At 38.2% G+C, this 21,166-nt stretch overlaps 1 protein-coding gene across 1 annotated transcript in view; it reads left to right on the top strand.

The window, feature by feature from the left end:
* LOC107726819 (copine-8-like) overlaps positions 1–21,166 on the top strand; it is a 114,104-nt gene that overhangs the window by 59,939 nt on the left and 32,999 nt on the right. The window contains exons 5-8 of the mRNA XM_016536521.1: positions 10,092–10,131; positions 15,061–15,137; positions 19,971–20,004; positions 20,657–20,760. Of these exons, the coding sequence (XP_016392007.1) occupies positions 10,092–10,131; positions 15,061–15,137; positions 19,971–20,004; positions 20,657–20,760 (255 nt within the window). The remainder of the gene's footprint in view (positions 1–10,091; positions 10,132–15,060; positions 15,138–19,970; positions 20,005–20,656; positions 20,761–21,166) is intronic.

Raw genomic sequence — 21,166 nt, 5'->3', positions numbered from 1 at the left:
ATATATTCAAGATTAAGAATAGATTGTGGTTGAGTACATGGACTAAAACTGAGGTGTGCTCATGATTGTCAACTGATTTTCATTGTTTAGTGTATTTACAAGTGTCAGCTGTTTCAGATTTTTCAGCAGCCCACACCTTCAATGCACTAATTAGTTTTAAACAAGTTTTTTAAAGAAAGTTTGGTGCAAATTAATTAGTGGGTGACATAAATATTTATTTAATCCACATAAAAACTTCATTCCTTATTGGTGTAAATATGAAAGCAACTTTGACAAGAAGAACTTGAATAGTAAGGTTATTATTAGGCACGGCGTCTTTGTACATCAAACACTGGAGTCACGCTTCAACAACAGATGTGTCAGCTACTGTAAACCCAACCATAAGATAACTGTCATCCTATGTTTTGTGTGCTTTTATAAGCAAGTGTCACAACCAAAACCCCTTCTCACGAATCACACATACTGTGTGGGCAACACTCTATGGACACAGGTAAAGGTCTCTTACCCTTACAGTGTAGTTACAGGAAAAACTGACAATCTATTATTGTGGAAATATGGATTTTAGTATTTAGTATTTAGGGTCAACTTTCCAAGAGACTATGTAATGCACAATGGTACCATCTAGTTATTGGTTGATATTCAACTTTTTTTTTTTAATTATTTATCAGTATCATTTAGTATTTGATATTTAAAATTGTGCATGCTTGTATTGATTTTAAATAATACACATTATAATTTTTGATGCGAAAATTCACTTGCAGCATTAATTGTAGGTGACAGCAAAGGTAATCTTAAAAACATTAACCTTTTTAATTTAATAACACTTTTTAAAGTAGTCTTAAACCAGTTCCAAAATTAATCCTGATTTTACATTCTATACATTATAATTTTGTGATGCGAAAATTCACTTGCAGCACTTAAAATGGCTGTTTTTAGTTTTAGTGTTTTACTTTTTATTTATTTAGTATAATATAATTATAGAAGCCATTTATCATTTATTGACCATAACATGAAAATAATTATTGGCATCAGTGTTATTATATAATGTTAATTATAATTAATATATATAATTATAATTAATAATATGATTATAATGTTATTATATCATAGTATTTATTAATATTTTAAATTAGCTTTAATTTTTATATTTTCAGTATATTTTCATTTTACTTGTAGTTGAATTTTCCATCGTGTTATGTGCTTGTATTTTTTTATTTTAGTTTTAGTAGTTTTAGTACTTCAACTTATTTTATTTTAGTTATTTGCAAGGCAACTTTCTAATTTTATGCACATTTTAATCATATGTTGTTCAGCTTCGTTTCAATTAACATTTTTAATTAATAACATGCACAAGCATTTTTTTAATAGTTTTAAATCTGCATTGCTGCGTCCCAAATTACGTAAAAAAAAATTTCCCAGGGGATTAAAAAATAATAAAATAAAAAATTGGATGTGTGTCCGAATCTTGGATCTTTGCAACAGATGTTATAAATTCGGCTTGTGCGCATGTTCATCTGTGAATGTGCGTGTGTGCTAATATTTATTATTAATTTGTGTCAGTCTAAATGTGTTTGTGTCTGTATATTTAGGCATTTATGGGTGTATTTTAGAACAGATATGAGTCATTCTGTATCCGTTGGCCCAAATGTGTGTGAGGAATTTGTGTGTGTCTCTAGGCTTCAGCATGAGTGTGTATGTCTGTAGGCAGAAGTGTGTGTGTGTGTGTGTGTTGTCTCTGTGGATCGGTGTCCCCGCTCGACGGCCTGTCATACTGGGTCTGTAAATCTGCGGCAGACATGAGAGGGGTCACGAGGTCGTGTGGGCAGTGCCTCCGAGACGATAGCGAAGCCAAAGCACCGCTGATGAGGATGACATGGCACGTCGCCATGACAACAAGGGGGACTGAGCCCCACAAACAAATGGAAGAGGCACAGAGACAATAAATAGATATATATGAGGTTGCGCTATATGTAACCCTAGATATATTTCAGGATTCAGACATCCTTCAATATTTGTTGCTTTTCTTGTCCTCTATCTTGTTCTCTCTCTCTTTATGTATTTATCTCTCCGTTGCGCTGTGACAGGGCAGAAGAGAATGATTCATGATGTCTGTGCTTTAATGATGTTGTTCTTCTTTCGTAATGAGAAACAGGCAAGCGTGAACTCCCCTCATAAGACCATAATCTAATTAAAGCCCAGTTCAAAGTCTCCCATCACTGATTTTGGAAACAACCTCTGTCTGTTACTACTTTTCATTGCAAGCTTTCCTGAGCAAGCATCACCATTACTAATGCACGCATCCAGGGTTAGGGAATTGGACCATCTAAAGCATGGGTGTCAAATTCAGTTCCTAGCAGGTCACTGTCCTGCAGAGTTTAGCTCCAACCCTAATCAAACACAACTGAATCACCTAATCAAGGTTCTCAGGGTTACAAGAAACCTCCAGCCAGGTATTTTGGAGCTGGTTGGAGATACACTCTGCGGGACAGTGGCCCTCCAGGAGCAGAGGTTGACACATTTAATCTAAGCCATCTTGAACAGGGGAGTCCAATCCTGCTCCTGGAGGGCCACTGTCCTGCAGAGTTTAGCTCTGACTTGCCTCAGCAAGTTTCAGATATGCTTAACCTGTGTTCACGCTATGTCGTAATTACCGTAATTCTGAGATAACAACACGTTCAATTCTACTCGGAGCTGAATTATGTGTTTCTATGGCCACACTATCAACGCCAAAGCCCTCATGCGCTCCAGAACTCGTAATTACAACTTGTAAACTCGGAATGTTTTGAGAGTTACAAGTTGGACCAGTGACAGCTGTACCACCTGACCGCCGCTAGGTTCATTTAGGCGCTACTTAGGTGCTAACTCAGAGTCCGAGGACATGGAAGCTATGAGTAAAATGTCACGTGTTGTCATGTCGGAATTATGGTAATTACGACATGGCGTGAACGCAGCATTAGTAAGACCTTGATTAGCTGGTTCAGGTTTGTTTAATTGGGGTTGGAGCTGAACTCTGCAGGACAGTGGCCCTCCAGGAGCAGGATTGGACACCCCTGATCTTGGACCATCTAGAAACACCTTAGCAAAGACCACTAAAACCATAGCAATCATCGGACAATGCTCCAGCAACCACCAAGCACTCACTAGCAACTGCAAAGCAATGCCTTAGAACAGGGTTCCTCAAATCCAATCCTGCAGAGTTTAGCTCAAACCCGGACTAGGCTCACCTTCCTGTGATTTCCTAGTGATCCTTAAGACCTTGATTAGCTTGCTCAGGTGTGTTTGATAAGGGTCTGCAGGGCAGCGGCCCTCAAGGGCAAGATTTGAGGAACCCTGCCTTAGAATCATCAAGAATCTCTAGCAGCCATCCAGAACACTATCATCCATCTAGAACAGGGATGAGCAACTCTGGTCCTGGAGGGCCACAGTCCTGCAGAGTTTACCTTCATCCCATCAAACACACCTGAAAAATCTTAACATGGCTGTGTTCCATTTTGTTTTTTATGCTCTTCCCTTGCTAACATCCCTCCATCATGTTGACTCAGATGTACGTCACTGATTACATTGCACAAGTGCCCACTACTGTCAGAACATTACAATGGGCTGAATTGGAACGTCCTAAGTCCTTGATCACTTGAAATCTGCTATGGAGTTGATTTATTATTTACATTTTGTCAGCTGGGGTAGAGGTAAATTAAATGCAGTCTGTGATGAAGTCACAGTCATGTTGCATTGTGGTATATGAAGCGGACTGAAGTGAACATACTGTATGAAGTAGACTCACGAAGGGTTGAGGGTCTGTCCATATAAACTTTCCTTGACCACTTCATGGAACGCACTTCAAAATGGCAGTGAAGATTTCCCTAGGGAAGTGCTTAGGGAAGTTTGTGACTGTGTGTCTAAAAGCGAAGTGGAATGCAGCCCATGTGCTTGAAAATTACAAGCAGGTATGTTAGATCAGCTATGGAACTACGATTTGCTAGGACTGAATTTGTCCATCACTGACCTATGAACACATAGCAATTGACCCTTTACATGGAGTTTGATTGACAAGCAATCTGACCAATCATAATGCAGAATCTGCCATTTTTGTTCGACAAACAAACCAGACAGGCGAGTAGATTAACGTTGGTGGAGTTGAACTTGAAAAATGGTGTGAATTGACATCTTTCCACAGTTTAGTGGAAGATACCTTCTGATGTTCATTCATGTTTATTTTGTGCTATAATTGGTAAAGAGGAAGAGATGATCGGTTCGCATGCCACTTGAACTGAGGCGCTACAGTGATCTGTCACGACACATTATAGGGCCACAAAACTGTATTTGTTTTAATTTTAAAAAAGGACAAAATTTGAAAATTGAGACTTTGTTTCATACTTAAAGTAACCTGCTCTGTCTTGTCTGACAGCTCCCTCTTTGCTCCCCAATGTATTTTTTCACTGTGTGAGAACATAATGTAAAGCGTGAGAGTGCCATGGCTTGTCAGACATAGCAACAGTGATGAAGGGGGGCAGGTCTTTCGCGAAGAGTCTATTGCATTGCATTCAGAACCCATATAGAACTCTCTAGGAGCCACATAGAACACAATACCAACCATCCTTAAAGGGATAGTTCACCCAGAAATGAAAATTCTGTAATCATTTCCTCACCCTCGTGTCGTTCCAAATCCATAAGATTTTTGTTCATCTTCAGTACACAAATGAAGATATTTCTAATGAAATCTGAGAGATTTCTGGCCCTCCACTGACAGTCTACGCAACTACCACTTTGACGCTTCAAAAAGTTAATAAATAGATCATAAAACTAAGAATGCCCTATTTGCCACCCAGAACACACTACATAGCAACTGCAGAGCAACGTCTTAGCAGCCACTTAGAACTCCCTATCAGCTACACTTTATCAACTACATGAAAACACCCTAGCAAAACAACCTCTAGTGCCTTAGAGGTGCCTTTCCATAGCAGCCACACAGAACACACTAGTGACCACCTAGCTACTGCTCTAGCAACCACCAAGAACTTACTAGCAAGTGCATAACATACCAAGAAGCCACCTAGCAATACCCAAGAAACCATCAGCAAAGCAACAAGTTAAAATAATCCAGAACAGCCTAGTAACCACTTAGCAACACCCTGGAAACTACCAACAACACCCTAGCATCACAACATCAAAACAAGTTTTCTACAGGCAGCACTGCTCACTTTTTTCTAACAGGCTAATATAATTGTTCCCCCTATAGTCAATGCCACAAAGCAGCCAACCTGTTGCTTTGTATTGATTTTGATCTCACTTTCTTTTGAGCAAACGCTAGCATTAGCAATGCAGTTTATGATAAATGTGTCATGTTTCAGTGCTGCTTGTTTGAATTCTGCCTGCGTGTTTGTGTGCATTAGAATGACAGATTCCCATCAGCATGGTGTTGCTATAAATAGTGTTGGGAGCGAGAAGCGTAATGCGGTTTAGGCAGAGTGTGTAAATGGGAAGCTCTGTGTTTCGTTCCCTTCAGGGTCTGTTGACTGTGTGGGCAGACAGCAGACCACGTCACAATCCGGTGTGATGGCTACGCCAAGCGTCTCTACGTATTTACACATCATGTCTTTTCTGGCACTTGTTTCTCCGGGAAGGAGAGCAAGAGTGGCTGTATAGCAGAATTCATTAGTGGTGTTATATCTAATGAGTGTTGAATCGGACTAGTCAACACAATCGCATGTAACTATTTTAAGTTATGACAAAGTAAATTTGAACTAAAATTTCAAACTAAACAGGTTTCTGTTGGTCAGTGTGGCAACCCTGCAAACAAGCCTGCACTGGACCTTTACGGGCTGCCAGCGCAGGGCCCCTGAGAATTTCCTCATTGGCAAAACGTTGGCCCCTTAGCACTTACCCTGCACGGTCAGCCCTCACTTAGCCTCCAGGAAGCCTTAGCGCTGTTTTATTGAAAATAATAAAGTTTGAAGTCACCATTATGGAGGTAAGCGCTTGCTTTAGTTGGGCTCTTGACCCTTGACTTTTTAACTTAAGTTTTTCTCTGGCTGCTGTAAATGTGTGTTTCTGAAGCACATTTGTTATAGCGAAGGTTGCAAGAAAAACTGATTCCCTGATCTCACCCAGAGTTTGATCTCTGAGGACATTATTTAGATTTAATTATTTCACATATTAGTAGCCCTAGAATACAACTGCATAAAATTTTGTCCTGCTTTAATATTTTGAACATTTTCAAGTTGTTATGCAGAAATTATTTGGATGGGATCATGTAGACTCACAAAGATATCAAGATTCAGCATATGAACCTCAACAATGGTAAGTCAACAAAATATTCAGATAAACTCTGAACATCAAAAAACAAGCTTTTTGTTGATTGTCACCATTGTTGAGGTTTATACGCTGAATCTTGATATATACAAATACTATAAAGTGAAATTATTAAGCCTAAATAATGTTCTCAGAGATCAGCCTCTGGATGAGATCAGTGAATCAGACTGAATCATTAATAAGTAACCATCAGCATCTGATCAGTTTGTTTTCTCACAACTTTTACTGTAACAAATGTGTTTCAAAAACACACATTTACAGCAGCCAGAGAAACACTTAAGTTAAAAAGTCAAGGATCAGGAACCCAACTAAAGCAAGCGCTTACCCCCATAATGGTAACTTCAAACGTTATTATTTTCAATAAAACTGCACTAAGGCTTCCTGGAGGCTAAGTGAGAGCTGCCCGTGCAGGGCCAGTGCTAAGGGGCCAACGTTTTGCCAATGAACAAATTCTCAGGGGCCCTGCCCTGGCAGCCCTAAGTGGGCCCGTAAAGGGCCAGTGCGGGCTTGTTTGCAGGGAAACCATTCCCCATTTGGGGAAAAATAAATAAATAAATAAAATAAAAACGACCTATGATTTTTATTTGCAGTTTGCTAACTGACTTTTGCACTTGACTTCTGGGAACAAGGAGCCTTTTTTAATGTCAGTTTGGACAGTCTGAGATGGAAATTTCCAAGCACAGTTAGTGAGTGATTAAACGATGGTGAGTGAGTGAGTAAATAAATAATATAAAAATCATGCACTAATTTGAGAAAAGAACAGAACATAATAACCATTCATCACTTTACTGTAACAAACTTGGATGATTGGGTATAAAATAATCTATTTGTATGAAGAAATGGACCTCTGTCTGGAAGCATTTTCATCCATTTACAAAAATACAATAGACCATGAAGGTAAAGTAATCAGAATTCTGAAGATCAAACCAAGTGTAAATAAATGAATCATGGAATCATGGCAAGAATCTGGGATCGGCTTAAATACATCTGTAGGTATAGAGAGGTTTACTTTTGAGAAGATGATGTGAAAAACTGAAAATCCACCCTAACTGCATGTCTGGAATGAAGAATCATTGCAATGTAGACCAATAGAACTTAAGATATACTTAAGGTCAAAGCATAAGCCATATGTAATTTGATACAAATAAAAACAAGACTGAGGAAAAGCAAGGATCCTTAAACATCTGCTGCTTGTGCTCAACATATTTTGGGCACTACACATTGCCCAAAGGCTTATGAGAGCCTCAGTTAGGGAGAAGATTCTGAGATAAAAGTGTATTTGAAGAGCTTTCGGGCCTCAGTTTGGCATATTCCTAACACAGCACATCAAACTGAGAAGAACATTATGCTCGAGTGAACAAGGGTGGTGGCAGCTTCACGCTTTAGGGATGGACCTCTGTGGCAGGGTCTTGGAAAACTCCAGGAAAGAAGGAAAACATACATAGTGCTAAATACAGGAATCTCCTGAGGCAAAGACCTGATGCATGTATGCAAGAGGATGGGGCTTAGAGTTCAGTTCATCCGCCCACAGGACAATTACCTCAAACATACTGGAAAATGCAAAAGAACCACGGTAGCGACTTAAAGCCACACAAATATATGTCCTCAAGTGCTTCACTTAAAGCCCAGACGTCACTCCAAATAATTATTTCTGGGTCCAGAACAGTCTTGAAGATGAGAGAGCACATTATTCATTACAAAGTGCTGCTATATGTCTTCAAAGCTTTGCATGGCTTTGCACCAGATAATGTTTTTGATTTAATCAGTCTGCATCAATCTAATAGGTCTCTGTGTTCAAATGATCAATTACACCTTGTGTTTCCTCGCTTGAAATGCAAAAGTGATCAGGCCTTTTCTATTGCAGCGCCAAGGCTCCTACCCTTAGTGTATTTCAGAGTGCGCTAAAAAAGCTTTTGAAAATGCTTTGTAAGTTGTTGTTTGTTGTGGTATGTGTCTTATTAGTTTATGTCTGTTTTTATTCTTTTATTTATCATACTGGTAAAAAATGTATAGCCTGAATGCACTGTAAGTCGCTTTGGATAAAAGTGTCTGCTAAATGCATAAATTATTATTATTATTAATGATTAAATTATTTATTCTTCTTGTACAGAACTTTGGTTCTTGAGGTATTGAATGTGCTTTAGAAATAACTTTTGAGTTGAGAACTGTCTTGAAGGAGCCAGAACAGTTTTGCTAAGAAAAATGATTGCCCACTGTCACAAACGGTTACCCAAAGAGACTCAAGGGCATATTCGACGAAGTGTTAAAGATCTATTAAAGAAGCAGTATTCGCAAAGAATTTAACTTCTATAGTGTGACAAATCTGAATCAGAATGCTACTTTTTAGGCTACTTTTCCTCACCAACAAGCCATTTCAGATTTATTACATTTTGTATATATATATATATATATATATATATATATATTTATAGCTTAAAATGGCCAACTGTTATCCCGCGGTGCTTTGAAATGAAAGGTAATGTAATGGTCTGTCTGACAGGTCCCAGGACAGTGTGGCCAGATGAGACCATGGGTCCGTTTGGGCCTCAGGATCAGCGCTTCCAGTTGCCAGGCAATGTGGGTTTCGACTGTCACCTGAAGGGTACCGGGTTACAGATGACAGGGCCGGTTCACAGGATGGTCCCGCATTTTGATCAAATATTTTGAAACCAAACATTTTTTTCTGTAGAATACCATGCTGAAGAATAGTGTTTAATAATTACAGAGACACAGGTAAATAAATTAAAGTAAAAATACAATTAAATGTGCTCAATATACTATGTTGTTACTTCATTAAAGTCAACTAGTTTGCACCTCTGCCAAGACCTCTCATTCTTGATGAGTTTCCCACCTTCCAGTAGCTCCCTCGAGGGTGTAAACTTGTTCCCTAGAGAAAGAGCAAATCTCAATTTCATCAGGTCTGGTTGTGTGCACTTCTGTGTATTTGAGTTTGAAAGCAGGCTTGTTTTGTTTGTTTGTGTGTGTGTGTGTGTGTGTGCCTGCCTGTGTGTGTGTGTGTGTGTGTGTATGTGTGCGCGCCAGGGTAAAGCCTGTGTCAATGTATGCTTTTGTTCCACTCTGGGGTCATGCAGTATTTATGAATGTGAAGACGTATAGCTGAATAGAACATCACAGTCCCTTTTGGGACTTCTTATGTTACATATGCACCTCATTCATACATTTAAAACACTCAGACATGTATATGCCAGTGCAGGTTATATGAAAGAGAATATAAAGAATTGGTTTTTAAATTGGTCAAATTTGAAAGGGAAAGTCAGTTATTATGCTTATCACACAGCTGGGTTTATATCTGATTTGGCTGCCCCAGTTATGACAAAGAGATTAGAACTCTTTGTCTAAATCATGCATAAATATCAGACTAAATCATTTCAAATCTGTTGCTGTGTGACATTGCAGTCCTTTGCATAAAAATATTTTTAAAAAGTAGGATTATCATATACCCCTGTGAGATGCCTACAAAGACAGCATTTTCAAAAAGTAGGCAGCAGTCCCAGAATGCATTGGGGTGAGGTCAGTGCAAAAAAATTGCCACTTTCCTGAATTTATAAATTCTAAACAGAAACTCTAAAGCAAGCTATCTGTGGAATAAGTCAGTTCATTTCAGGAGCTACAGCTAGGGTTGGGAATACTGGGGATACTTGTTGTCAAATTAAAATTCATCATTTAAGCAATAAATGCATAAATGATGTATATACAAACAAAAAACAGGCTATTCTGGTTGTGTGTCCCTTCTCAATATGTCCTTCTCTTTTGTTTTTCAGGTATGATGTCGACTCCAAGAGCCCCAACCTTTCAAAACATGTAAGTCTCAGAAATTGCTCCATGTTTTATTATAGACTCTATAAACCAGTGGTTCTCAACCCTTTTATTATAGACTCTATAAACCAGTGGTTCTCAGCATGCGGCCCGTCACGAATTCAAATGTAGCCCACCATGCTGAACACAATAAAAAAAATAACTTTCAGTTTTACAATTCATTTTAGTTTTTATATTAATTAAAAAATGTACTAAACAAATATAAGCTATGTTTTTGTTATGTAAAATAATGTTGTTTTTCATATATTATTTTCAGACATGAGCAGACCTGTACTCACGTAATTAACGTTACGCATTTAACGAACACTTACAAGCGCGCACTTTGGCAGAATTCAATTCAAATAGTCATCAGCAGCCATTAGATCGGTAAAATTGAGCATCAGAATGGACAAATTTGTTATTAAGGGAGAAAAACTAAATGTGGAAAATGCCAGTGAAGGAACACATACAAACAAGAATTGTCGCAGTATCAGCAGTGAAGGTAGGAGAGTGCTGAACTTTCGGCATCAACTTTCGGTTTGCCCCGCCACTCACTTGAAGATGTTCAGGCAAAAAGAAACACCTATACTATATGCAGCAATCATCTCTGGAGAGAACCTGATTATTAAATTCGAAAGTGCTTTCCATATTTGGATCAACATAGGCTACATTTGTGAATGCACATTTTCTGCAAAGTCGCGTGTCTTACAGACTGCAACTTACAATCGCACCTTCATTGTGCCGTTACTCCTTTCGAGCCGAATTTCACAAAATTGGTCAGCTCCCGACAGCATCAGGTGTTTTATTAATGGTGAGTAGAATTATTTATTTATTTACTTCAATGAATGTAATCGATTAGATATCATAATATTTAGGCTATAATATTATAAATCTGGTTGTTTTGTATTGGTGATGTAATATGTAAATGATATGCGTACGGCCCGTGAGACCACTGCTATAAACCCTTACCCTGTTGACCACCTCTAGACTATTATGAAGTTTAGGATGCCATCATACACACTCGCCCCGCAGTAAAACCATCTCATAGTGCTTGTAATCAGCAGGTGTGTATACTGTGATTCTGGATTTATTATTATTATTATTTTTTTTTTAGATTAGTGTATTGATCTTCTGAACACCATCCTTTAAATGAGGAAATTCAAACAATAAATACCATTTTGTGGCTCTTTAATGTGTTGTGACGTATCGCTGTAGTGCCTTAGTTTAAGCGGCACATGATCTGATTATCTTTTCATATTTACTAGTTAAAGCATGAAATAAGCATGAATGAACATTAGAAAGTATTTTATTTCAACTGCATAAAGACGTCAATACACACCATTTTTCAAGTTTAAGTCCATCTATGTTAATCTACTCTCCTGTCATCGGTCAAAATGGTGGATTTGGTAACAAACATGATTGGTCAGATCACCTGTCAATCAAGCTTCCTGCAAAGGGTCAAGTGGAACCTTTATTTTTATGAGTCTAGGATTTTTGGTAATTCCTTGGCATTTACAAGGCAAACTAGCAATAGTCAGGTAGTAGTAAAACTGAGGTAATTTAATACTAGATAATTCAGCATTTGTAGCACAGGAGACTGTGGACATCCATCAATGTGTCAAAGTGGAACTGTTTATTGAAACAAATCATGGCTTGTAGTAAACCACCCACCAACAACACCATTGATCTAAACCAGCCATACACTTCACTGTAAATCTGCTATATCCCAAGCAGCACTCGCAAGCATTTGTACGGCTATTGTTTCCTGCCGTGATCATGTTGACACACTAGCTGTAAAGAGACAGATAAACTGATCTCTCCACACATCATGCACAAGAGTAATTGAAAACACCCTCAGTGACTCCAGTGAGCATGCAGGATCCATCCCTGAAAATTACCACCTCAAAATTATCTAACAAATCAGACACAGTGCCTCCTGGTGCTTTTACTCCCTCCCTTAGTCACCCAGAAATCAATAGTACTCTCTTCCCCCCTGACTTGGAAAGACAAACACTGCTTGTCCACTCCCGAAGGGAATTGTGCATAAAACCATTATAGGATGTGTTGAAAGGCAAAGAGCGACTACGTTCTCAGGTGAAAATTAAGAGAAGGGGCAGCAGGGAGAAAACCACGCATACAGAGACAGAGAAAGAAACAGTGAGAGATAGATAAAGAAAGAAAGAGGAAGAGAAGGAGGTCTTCATAGAGTTGAAGACAATAATAAAGATAGTACATTCATATTAATCTTTATTAATACAAATTGAGAGTTTAGTCGCCAGCAGTAATTAGAGAAGCGGTAGAACAAGTGCTCATGGGAAAGTCTGTGTCAGTGAAAATTAAGAATCTCATAAATTACTGAGGATGAACTCAGAGAGCAAAAACTAGTGTCTAAATTAGTGACAGTCACATTGGAGAAAAAAAAAAGTTCACACCAAAAATATTTTATTTATTTATCGAAGAAACACAACAATCACGCTGTTCTTTTCCATATGACAAAAGAATATAGATTGCAAGCTGGCAAAAAAGTATTGTAAATATATTACACTCATTCACTGTATTCAAATCCTTCTGAAGTCACATGGTTACTTTTGTGAGGAACACACTGAAATTCTTCCCCTCCGCCATATCACTCAAATCTCATTTGCATTCTCATATCCAAAATTGCTGTCACATTTGGTTACAAGACATGTGAGAACTAATGCAACATTAATTTCAAACATGACACTATACTTTTTCACACCATTGAGGCTGGGATTAGCCCAATCAGTTTAGTTGATTTTGACTAAATATTTATTTATTTATTTAAAGTAAATCATCTAGCTAGACCAGTTGCCCTTAAAATGATTAAATTATTTTGTCCACCCTATCAACTTGGCATCACAGGAAGTGCACTTCTTTGGCTTGAGTCATGGGGAGATGCTTCAAGGTTTGCTGAAGGGGAAGACTCAGAATAACATGAAGTAATCCCTGGGGTGCCTCAGGGTTCAGTGATTGGTGGATTGATATATCCACACTTTTCAGTCAGCAGATGATTAAATTAAATTAAATTAAATTAAATTAAATTTGCATGTGTATTTGCACATTTATAGATAAGCATACAATTTGCATTACCTGTTCTACCATACCTATTTGTTTATTATTTTGGAAAAACGTCCCACATTATTACACTGAAATTATGTCTTTAAAAAATACAAACACACCCGCTAGGGCAAAGCAGTTTGTCTCAGTTTCATTCTTATTCTCTGGATGTCTCTGGATGTTTTCGTTTTCTCCTGTTTCCTTTGATCATTCTCGCTCCACTGCACTATCCATTGATGCACATTTTTATTAATACAGAATAAGGTAAATGAAGATCTATCATTTTTAGCATACCGGCTACATTACACAAACAGTATTGCCTACCCTTATAAAAACTGTTGTTGCTAAGGTCAGTGGGGTGGAACTTCACAGCTCTGCCAGGAAAATCATTTGAATTCTTTTGGCTTTTCTAAGCAAATCATTGTGCTTCACTTCAGATTGATTATCAGAGGGGTGACAACTTTTCCACATGGTGTTTGAACAGTTTCAGTCTTTAAAATAATGTGATTTTTGATATATACAATAATAATTAGGGATGCACCGATACCGAGCTCCTGTACTCGTTAAAATGCCCCGATACCAAACGCCGATAGGACACAGCATGTGATAAGTGGAATACATGTCTACATTATCCCACATTTCTGCCACAATACCATGGTGATTTGTAGATTGAAAAGCCTTCTGACTGTATCATTGCGCACAGTGTTTCTGCTGTTTGTCAGTGCTGTTTCATTTGGCTTTAAACTAGTTTAAATCACAGAAGCATTTGTGTTCTTGCTGAATTCAAGCGCTTCACACTGGATCTCACAGCGCTGTTTAGTGGTTGCGTGATCAGTGAGTAAACACATCTGCTCTAGTCAGCTCGCTCTGTGCTGCGCCGCCAATTGAAACAAGTGGATAAATGGTCCGTGTGGCGCGGTTCAAATGAGTAGCACTGTTTTGTTCCGCTTTTGGCTCATAAACATTAAATCGAATATTTATCGAACTCGTTTTATTGAGGAAAATTATATCACTATAATTATAGTTATCGTTTTATCGCCCAGCCCTACCTCAATGTATATATGCTATATATGCTGGACCCCAGGTAATTGTATGTCGATTTGTAAACTTAAAATATTCATTTTAAAATCATTCTAATGGTACATTCTGATGGCTATCGATTGTAATTACCACAGAGATACAGTATATTTATGACAGTGAATTCCACTCAGAAGAAGCCTCCAAAGTCGAAAATACACAAAACAACATACAATTGCTTTAATGGGTTTGGCAAGGCCACTTAATTCTTGCGAAGATAAATCTTAATGCTACGTAGAAAATTATGGGTTTCCAACTATGTGACAATGGTCTGGAAGGACTATTTTCTACTTCAGCATAGCAGTGCCTTGGTGGGCAAGGTCCAAAAAGAAAAGATTTACTTAGTCTACTGTAAAAGAACTTAAACTGGCTTGAACTAATCCAAAACCTGAGTTCCACTGACCACCTTAGGGATGCATTGGAACACTGACTCTGAGTCAGACCCCATCGCCACGGACCAAAGCCCAACAGTCATGTGCCAACACCTACTGGAAAGCTTCCCAGATAGGGAGGGCCGACTCATTATAAATGCCTATGATTCTGAATTTAAAAGTTGAACAATCACACAGAGCTGTGGGGTTTTGGTGACGAAATAATGTTGTCCATATTGTGTACTGTAGTTGATAAATCAAAGCTTATCTTTGCTCTTACCCAGTGATTACAGATAAAGTTGAAGAAATCTCAAATATACTATAAATAGACAACTTGAAATACTGACCTTTCGTCTTGCCATATTGAAAAATGCCACCCAGTCCCCTTTAATGTTCTCTCTCATTGCAGGATTTCCTTGGCCAGGCCTGTTGTACATTGGGAGAGGTTGTGGGATCATTGGGTGGTCGTATGGAGAAGGCTCTTGGGTAAGAACTGCTCTATTTGGCTTCTTTCCTCCATTTATAAAGCTCACATCCTTTTAGTGTGATAGATCATTGGTTCTCAACTCTAGTTTTGGGGACACACTCCTCTGCACATTTTGAATGTCTTCCTTTTTTAACACACCTGATTCAGATAATTAGCTTGTTATGAGAGAGCACTATGAACTGCACAGAGTGCGTCAGATAAGAGAGACATACAAAATGTGCAGAGCTGCCTGTGGGACCCAGGATGGGAGTTGAGAATCACTGTGAAAGATCCCATTCTCATTTATCATCCAACAACTTTGTCAATGGTCTGCCAGTCTGGTAGCAAATTATAAGGAATTTTAATAAATAGGTAACTGCACTTTATATGTTAGTCGAACATTCTCTTTTGTCATTAAACATTTTGTTTTGAGCATGTGTAGTTCAAGAACTGATTAATAAAAATTGATCTTGTAAATGTTTCTAAATATTTTATTTCATGTTTTAATTCTCACACTGTTTGGATGTGTTTTGTTTTTGACTGCCTGTCTTGACCTTTTTGTCGTCCAGGTTAAATAACCAGAAAAGTGTTTTTTGAGAAACTGCCGTTCTTAGCTAATCTGAAACCAGTTTGATATTTGATGCAGTTAAAGCTTAAAATTCAAAACAATCACAGTGTGTTGTGTACAGTTTAACAGTGTGTTAAAATACAGTTCGAATTTACATTTACATTTATTCATTTAGCAGATGCTTTTATTCTAAGAGACTTACAATTGAGGAATACAACAAGTGTCGGTGCGAATGTAACCCTTTAAATGGTACTGGGAAATAGTTCGCGCAAAATCGTCCCAGTACTTTAGTACTGTACATTTAGTTCTGGAACTAAAGCGGTGCGAAAGGCCCTATTGTTCAGATTAGTACAAACTAGACAGAGGGGGATTAAGGAAAGAGAAAGCAATGTTTTGTTTTGTTTTTGTTTTTTTATTATTTGCAGTCAAATGTTGACGATAGAGATGAGTTTTCAGCTGTCGCTTGAACATTGTCAGGGATTCAGCATTCTGGATGGGGGTGGGAAGATCATTCCACCAGCTAGGAACAGTGAAAGAAAATGTTCTGGAAAGTGATTTTGTGCCTCTCTGTGGTGGTACCACGAGGCAGTGCTCACTTGTAGATCTCAGGCTTCTGAAGGTGATGTAGATACGTAAGAGTGAGTGGACGTAGGAGGATGCTGAGCCTGTGGCTGTTCTATATGCAAGCATCAATGTCTTGAACTTGATGCGAGCCGCAACCGGTAGCCAGTGCAGGGAGATAAAGAGAGGTGTGACATGGGCCCTTTTGGGCTTGCTAAAGACCAGTTTTGCTGCTGCATTCTTAATCATTTGTTGAGGTTTGATTGCGCATGATGAAAGTCCAGCCAGAAGAACATTGCAGTAGTCCAGCCTAGAAATGAGAAGGGCCTGGACAAGAAGTTGTGCAGTATGCTCCGTTAGGAAGGGCCTGATTTTTCTGATGTTGTGCAATGCAAACCTGCAAGATTGAGCAGTTTTTACAATGTGGTCTTTGAAAGTCAGCTGGTCATCAACGATTACACCAAAATTTCTGACCAAACTTGATGGGGTAATTGTTGATGAACCTAGCTGGATGGTGAAATCAATCTGTAGATTTGGAGTGGCAGGGAAGACAAAAAGCTTAGTCTTTGTCAGGTTGAGCTGTAGGAGATGTTCCTTCATCCATGCTAAGATGTTCTCCAGGCAGCCTGAGATCCGTGCAGCTACCGTTGGATCCTCTGGTTGAAATGAAAGATAGAGCTGTGTGTCATCAACATAGCAATGGTAGGAGAAGCCATGTGCCTGTATGATGGGTCCCAGTGATGTAGTGTATAGGGAGAAGAGGAGGGGTCCAAGAACTGATCCCTGAGGAACCCCAGTGACCAGTTGATGTGCTTTGGATACCTCCCCTGAAAGACCTACCTGCTAGGATTCAAACCAGCGAAGTGATGCCCTGTGATGAGAGGGTGGACAGGAGGATCTGATGATTCACAGTGTGTCAAAAGTGACGGATAGATCCAGCAGAATGAGAACTGATGATTTGGAATCAGCTTTCGCAATCCGCAAGGCTTCAGTGACTGACAGTAGCGCAGTCTCAGTTGAATGTCCACTTCTGAAATCTGACTGGTTAACGTCCAGTTCGTTATTTTGTGAAATAAATAATGTTGCCATGCTTTGTACATTGCAAGAAAACACAGTACAAATGTTCCTTTGCAGAATTTATGATGAAAGGAATGCTGGGAAATCGTCAGGGTATTATAGCTGAGCAAACTGTGACACTGTAAGAAGTTTAGTTGAGTGTATAAAGTTCACATCGACTAATGAGCTGCTGCTCGCTATTGCTGCTCTTTAGTCTGACTCCGCTCATTAAAGTCTTTATTCCACCTCATCTGCACAAACAAACCTTTGAGCTTCCAGTTATATTAGAACAATGTTATTTGTCACATAGTTTATCACGCATCTTTGTTTCCCAACCGTTTTTGTCTTATGAACCTTCACAGCTCTGCTAGTAAGGCATTTTCAGACACCAAATCAGAAATATTTTTGGTCACACTTTATTTTAAGGTCTAATTCTCTCTATTACCAAACCATTAACTACGACTTTTGCCTAAATAAACTACTAATTTGCTGCCTTTTGCCTAAATAAACTACTAAGTTGCTGCTTATATATATATATCAGGTAAGGTAAGTTGTAAAAGTAGCGAAAAAAAAGCGAAATGCATGCACATCTTGGCACAAATGCTATCCACATAAATTGACAAAACAAATTATTTCTTTCTTTCTTTGAAAAGTAACTTTGTGTGTAAGGATGAGGGTTATTTACTAATTACAAAAACATATACTGTGTGAATAACAATAACATATATTTTAATTAATTATTATTTAAATGTTCTTATTTTGTAGTCATATGCATACTTTACTGTTTATAATTTCTGTTTTATAGGTTAAAAAAGCTAAAAAAATTGGAACCTGCCTAAGTAGCTTGTATAATAAACTTACTCATGGTTAGAAATTCTAGATGTACAGTATAGAAATATACAACTAAACTGCATCAGTAAATCTGCAGCTGAATTCATAGTCAGTGCAGAATTGCACAAGATTCTCAGCTCTTACATCTATTTATTCTACATGACCAATTTCAATATAATGTTCCTCTTGAAATACAAAAAAATCTGAATGACTCCCCTGAAATATGTATGAGAAGACATCTTAGTCCTATTTATTAGATAGCTCTGCTGGGTCCCTCAGTTGCACAGGTTGGGGTTGTCATGGTGACTACTGGGTTTCTCACACTTCATGTCTTCCATTTGTTGGGTCAACTTATTTGCGCTGTAATGTTTCACAGTTCTGTACGACAAAAACCTGTATTTCTGTCTAGCAGCTGTCTTACCCCTTATGACGTACAAAGCAGCTTGCGTATTTGCTGCATCATGATTGCCTTTTTAAAATGTTCTCATCACTCAGAAAGTTTCTGTTACCCTTCAACTGATCGATAATAACAGCAAACTAATAAACCTATAAAGTTCTAATCAATTAATCTTGTGCCGACCCTCGCTCTTACAGTGTTATATACTGGAAGTAATGATAGAGCACATACGAAAACTTGTTTACATTAATTACATATTCTAAGGAAGATATTAAATGATTCTAAAAGATATTAAGTAAATTATTTGATTTGTTGCTCAAGTAAATATATTATTAGGGCCCGAGCACCGATGGTGTGAGGACCCTATTGGAATTGCTCCGTTTCTTATTATTAGGGCCCGAGCTTTTGCCTGTGCAGACTGCATTTATAGTTAGATGTGCAACCAACATGAAAACCAGAGAGCTGTCTATGGGTGAAAAACAAGGATTGGTGAAGCTGAGAGAAGATGGAAAATCAATCAGAGCCATTGCACAAACATTGGCCATGGCCAGTACAACCATTTGGAATGTCCTGAGGAAGAAAGAAACCACTGGTGTACTAAGTAACAGAACTCAAACAGGTAGACCAAGGAAAACATCAGCAGTTGATGACAGAAACACTGTGACATCTGTAAAGAAAGACCCTAAAACAACTGTTAGTCACATCAGCAACAACCTCCAGAGGGCAGGAGTGAAGGTATCAAAATCTACTGTTCGCAGAAGACTACACGAACAAAAGTACAGAGGGTACACCAGAAGATGCAAACCACTCATATTAAATAACAATTAAATTTAAAGTACAACTATTCTGTATATACATATATATATATATATATATATATAGTAATTTTTCTGTTATAATAAAGTATTATTCAATTATTAAGGAAGATTGAATGAGAAGTGCATACATTTACATTAAATACTTGATTTATTATATTTGATTTGATCAAGTTAATCTCCAGACTTAAACCCTATAGAGTATGCATTTTACCTGCTAAAAAAGAGACAGAAAGGGAGTAACCCCCCAAAACTGAAAGAAGCTGCGGTGAAAGCCTGGAAAAGCATGACAAAAGAAGAATGCAAACGTTTGCAAAACGCCCGATCTATGAGCCTGTCAAACCCCAAAATGGGCAAAATAAGCTCTATTATTTTGTTATTAAAAAAAAGTAACTAAAGCAATGCTCACTTTGCTGTATGACAGATCGGTTCCACCCAGAGCACAATGGCATAGCCCCAGTCCAATTACATTCACTTAAACTCTGTACACATGAGAGAGCGTTCGAACAGCCAATATGTTAATAATAGGCATGCTAATAAGCAACTAGTTAATAGTGAGAATTAGTCCCTAAACTGAAGTGTTATCATTTTTAGTTTTGCTAATGAGTTTTTGTGTGCAGTCCAGTTTTTCCAACTCTGCTGAAATCAGTTCTGTCCAAGTCTGAAGTTGTGCGCTTCACGTGATGAGCACTATTTGTGTGCTTCACAAAGCTGTTTCAGATCAGTTACTATGAAATTACATTTCATAGACTGCTGCCTATATAGTCAGGAGAAAGAAAGGCAGCTTGCTAGGAGCTAATCTCATTTGGCTTCTCAGCATGTCTGTTATAGTCTGTTCAGAGTAGCCGCTTTATCTTAGTTGTAAAACACAGGATTCAGTAATAGCATGCATGATGTGCCAAGAACTTCAGCTGTGCTCACACACACACACACACACACAGAAATGCAGAAAGACCTCCGCATTGCTAGCGTAATTGTTACATTTGTCTTTCACAACAGGGATCAATAGACCTTATCTCATTCCCTGCTGAAGCATTGCATCTCACACAGACAGTGAATGTGTGTCTACATAAACGCTTGTCAAATGGATTTCTGATTAGGCCTTTTAGCCTTGCCATCTGGGTACAGTAGTCAAGCAAACGTAACATGCCAAGCTGTTTAGCATTTGCATAATGTTAGCTGTCTAGAAACCCTGAATGACCAAATACTCAGCTCATTTATACTGATATTGTTGTCCCAAGTGCTCTAAATCCACACGTACACTCCCGTTGCCCTCATAACCTGCTTTTCTAAATCATTCTCGCCCTGCAGGAGTCTGTGATGATGCAATTTTGTGGCAACAAACTGGACAAAAAGGACTTCTTTGGCAAATCGGACCCCTTCTTAGTGTTTTATCGCAGCAATGAGGATGGAACGTGAGTAATACAGACACATGAGCGGATTCTTGCCAGTTACACACACTGCTCACAGCATCAATTTCATCTCAAGCCTCTATGTTGGGGAAATGGCTTTCCATTGAATTCCTTTAAGTTAATACCCATAGTCCTTTGCACCTGGATCAGCAGGGGTTCTTTTGGAATGGAACAATCACTCCTTACCTGGTTGATTCTGTTCCTCAATAATTCCAGATTCCTTCACTCAGAGAGAAAGGGGTTATTCAACTTTGAGAAATTTATATTAAATATTTATGTATTTATTTAAGCTACAGTTATATACAGTACAAAATAATTGTGTGTATATATATTAAATAACAATGAAATTTAAAGTACAACTATTCTGTATATACATATATATATATATATATATATATAGTAATTTTTC

The sequence above is a fragment of the Sinocyclocheilus rhinocerous genome, unplaced genomic scaffold (assembly GCF_001515625.1).
Source record: "Sinocyclocheilus rhinocerous isolate Xijiao unplaced genomic scaffold, SAMN03320098_v1.1 scaffold155, whole genome shotgun sequence".
Taxonomy (NCBI): Eukaryota; Metazoa; Chordata; class Actinopteri; order Cypriniformes; family Cyprinidae; genus Sinocyclocheilus; species Sinocyclocheilus rhinocerous.
The sequence above is the reverse complement of the archived record's forward strand: the minus strand, read 5'-3'. Positions and strand labels throughout refer to the sequence as shown.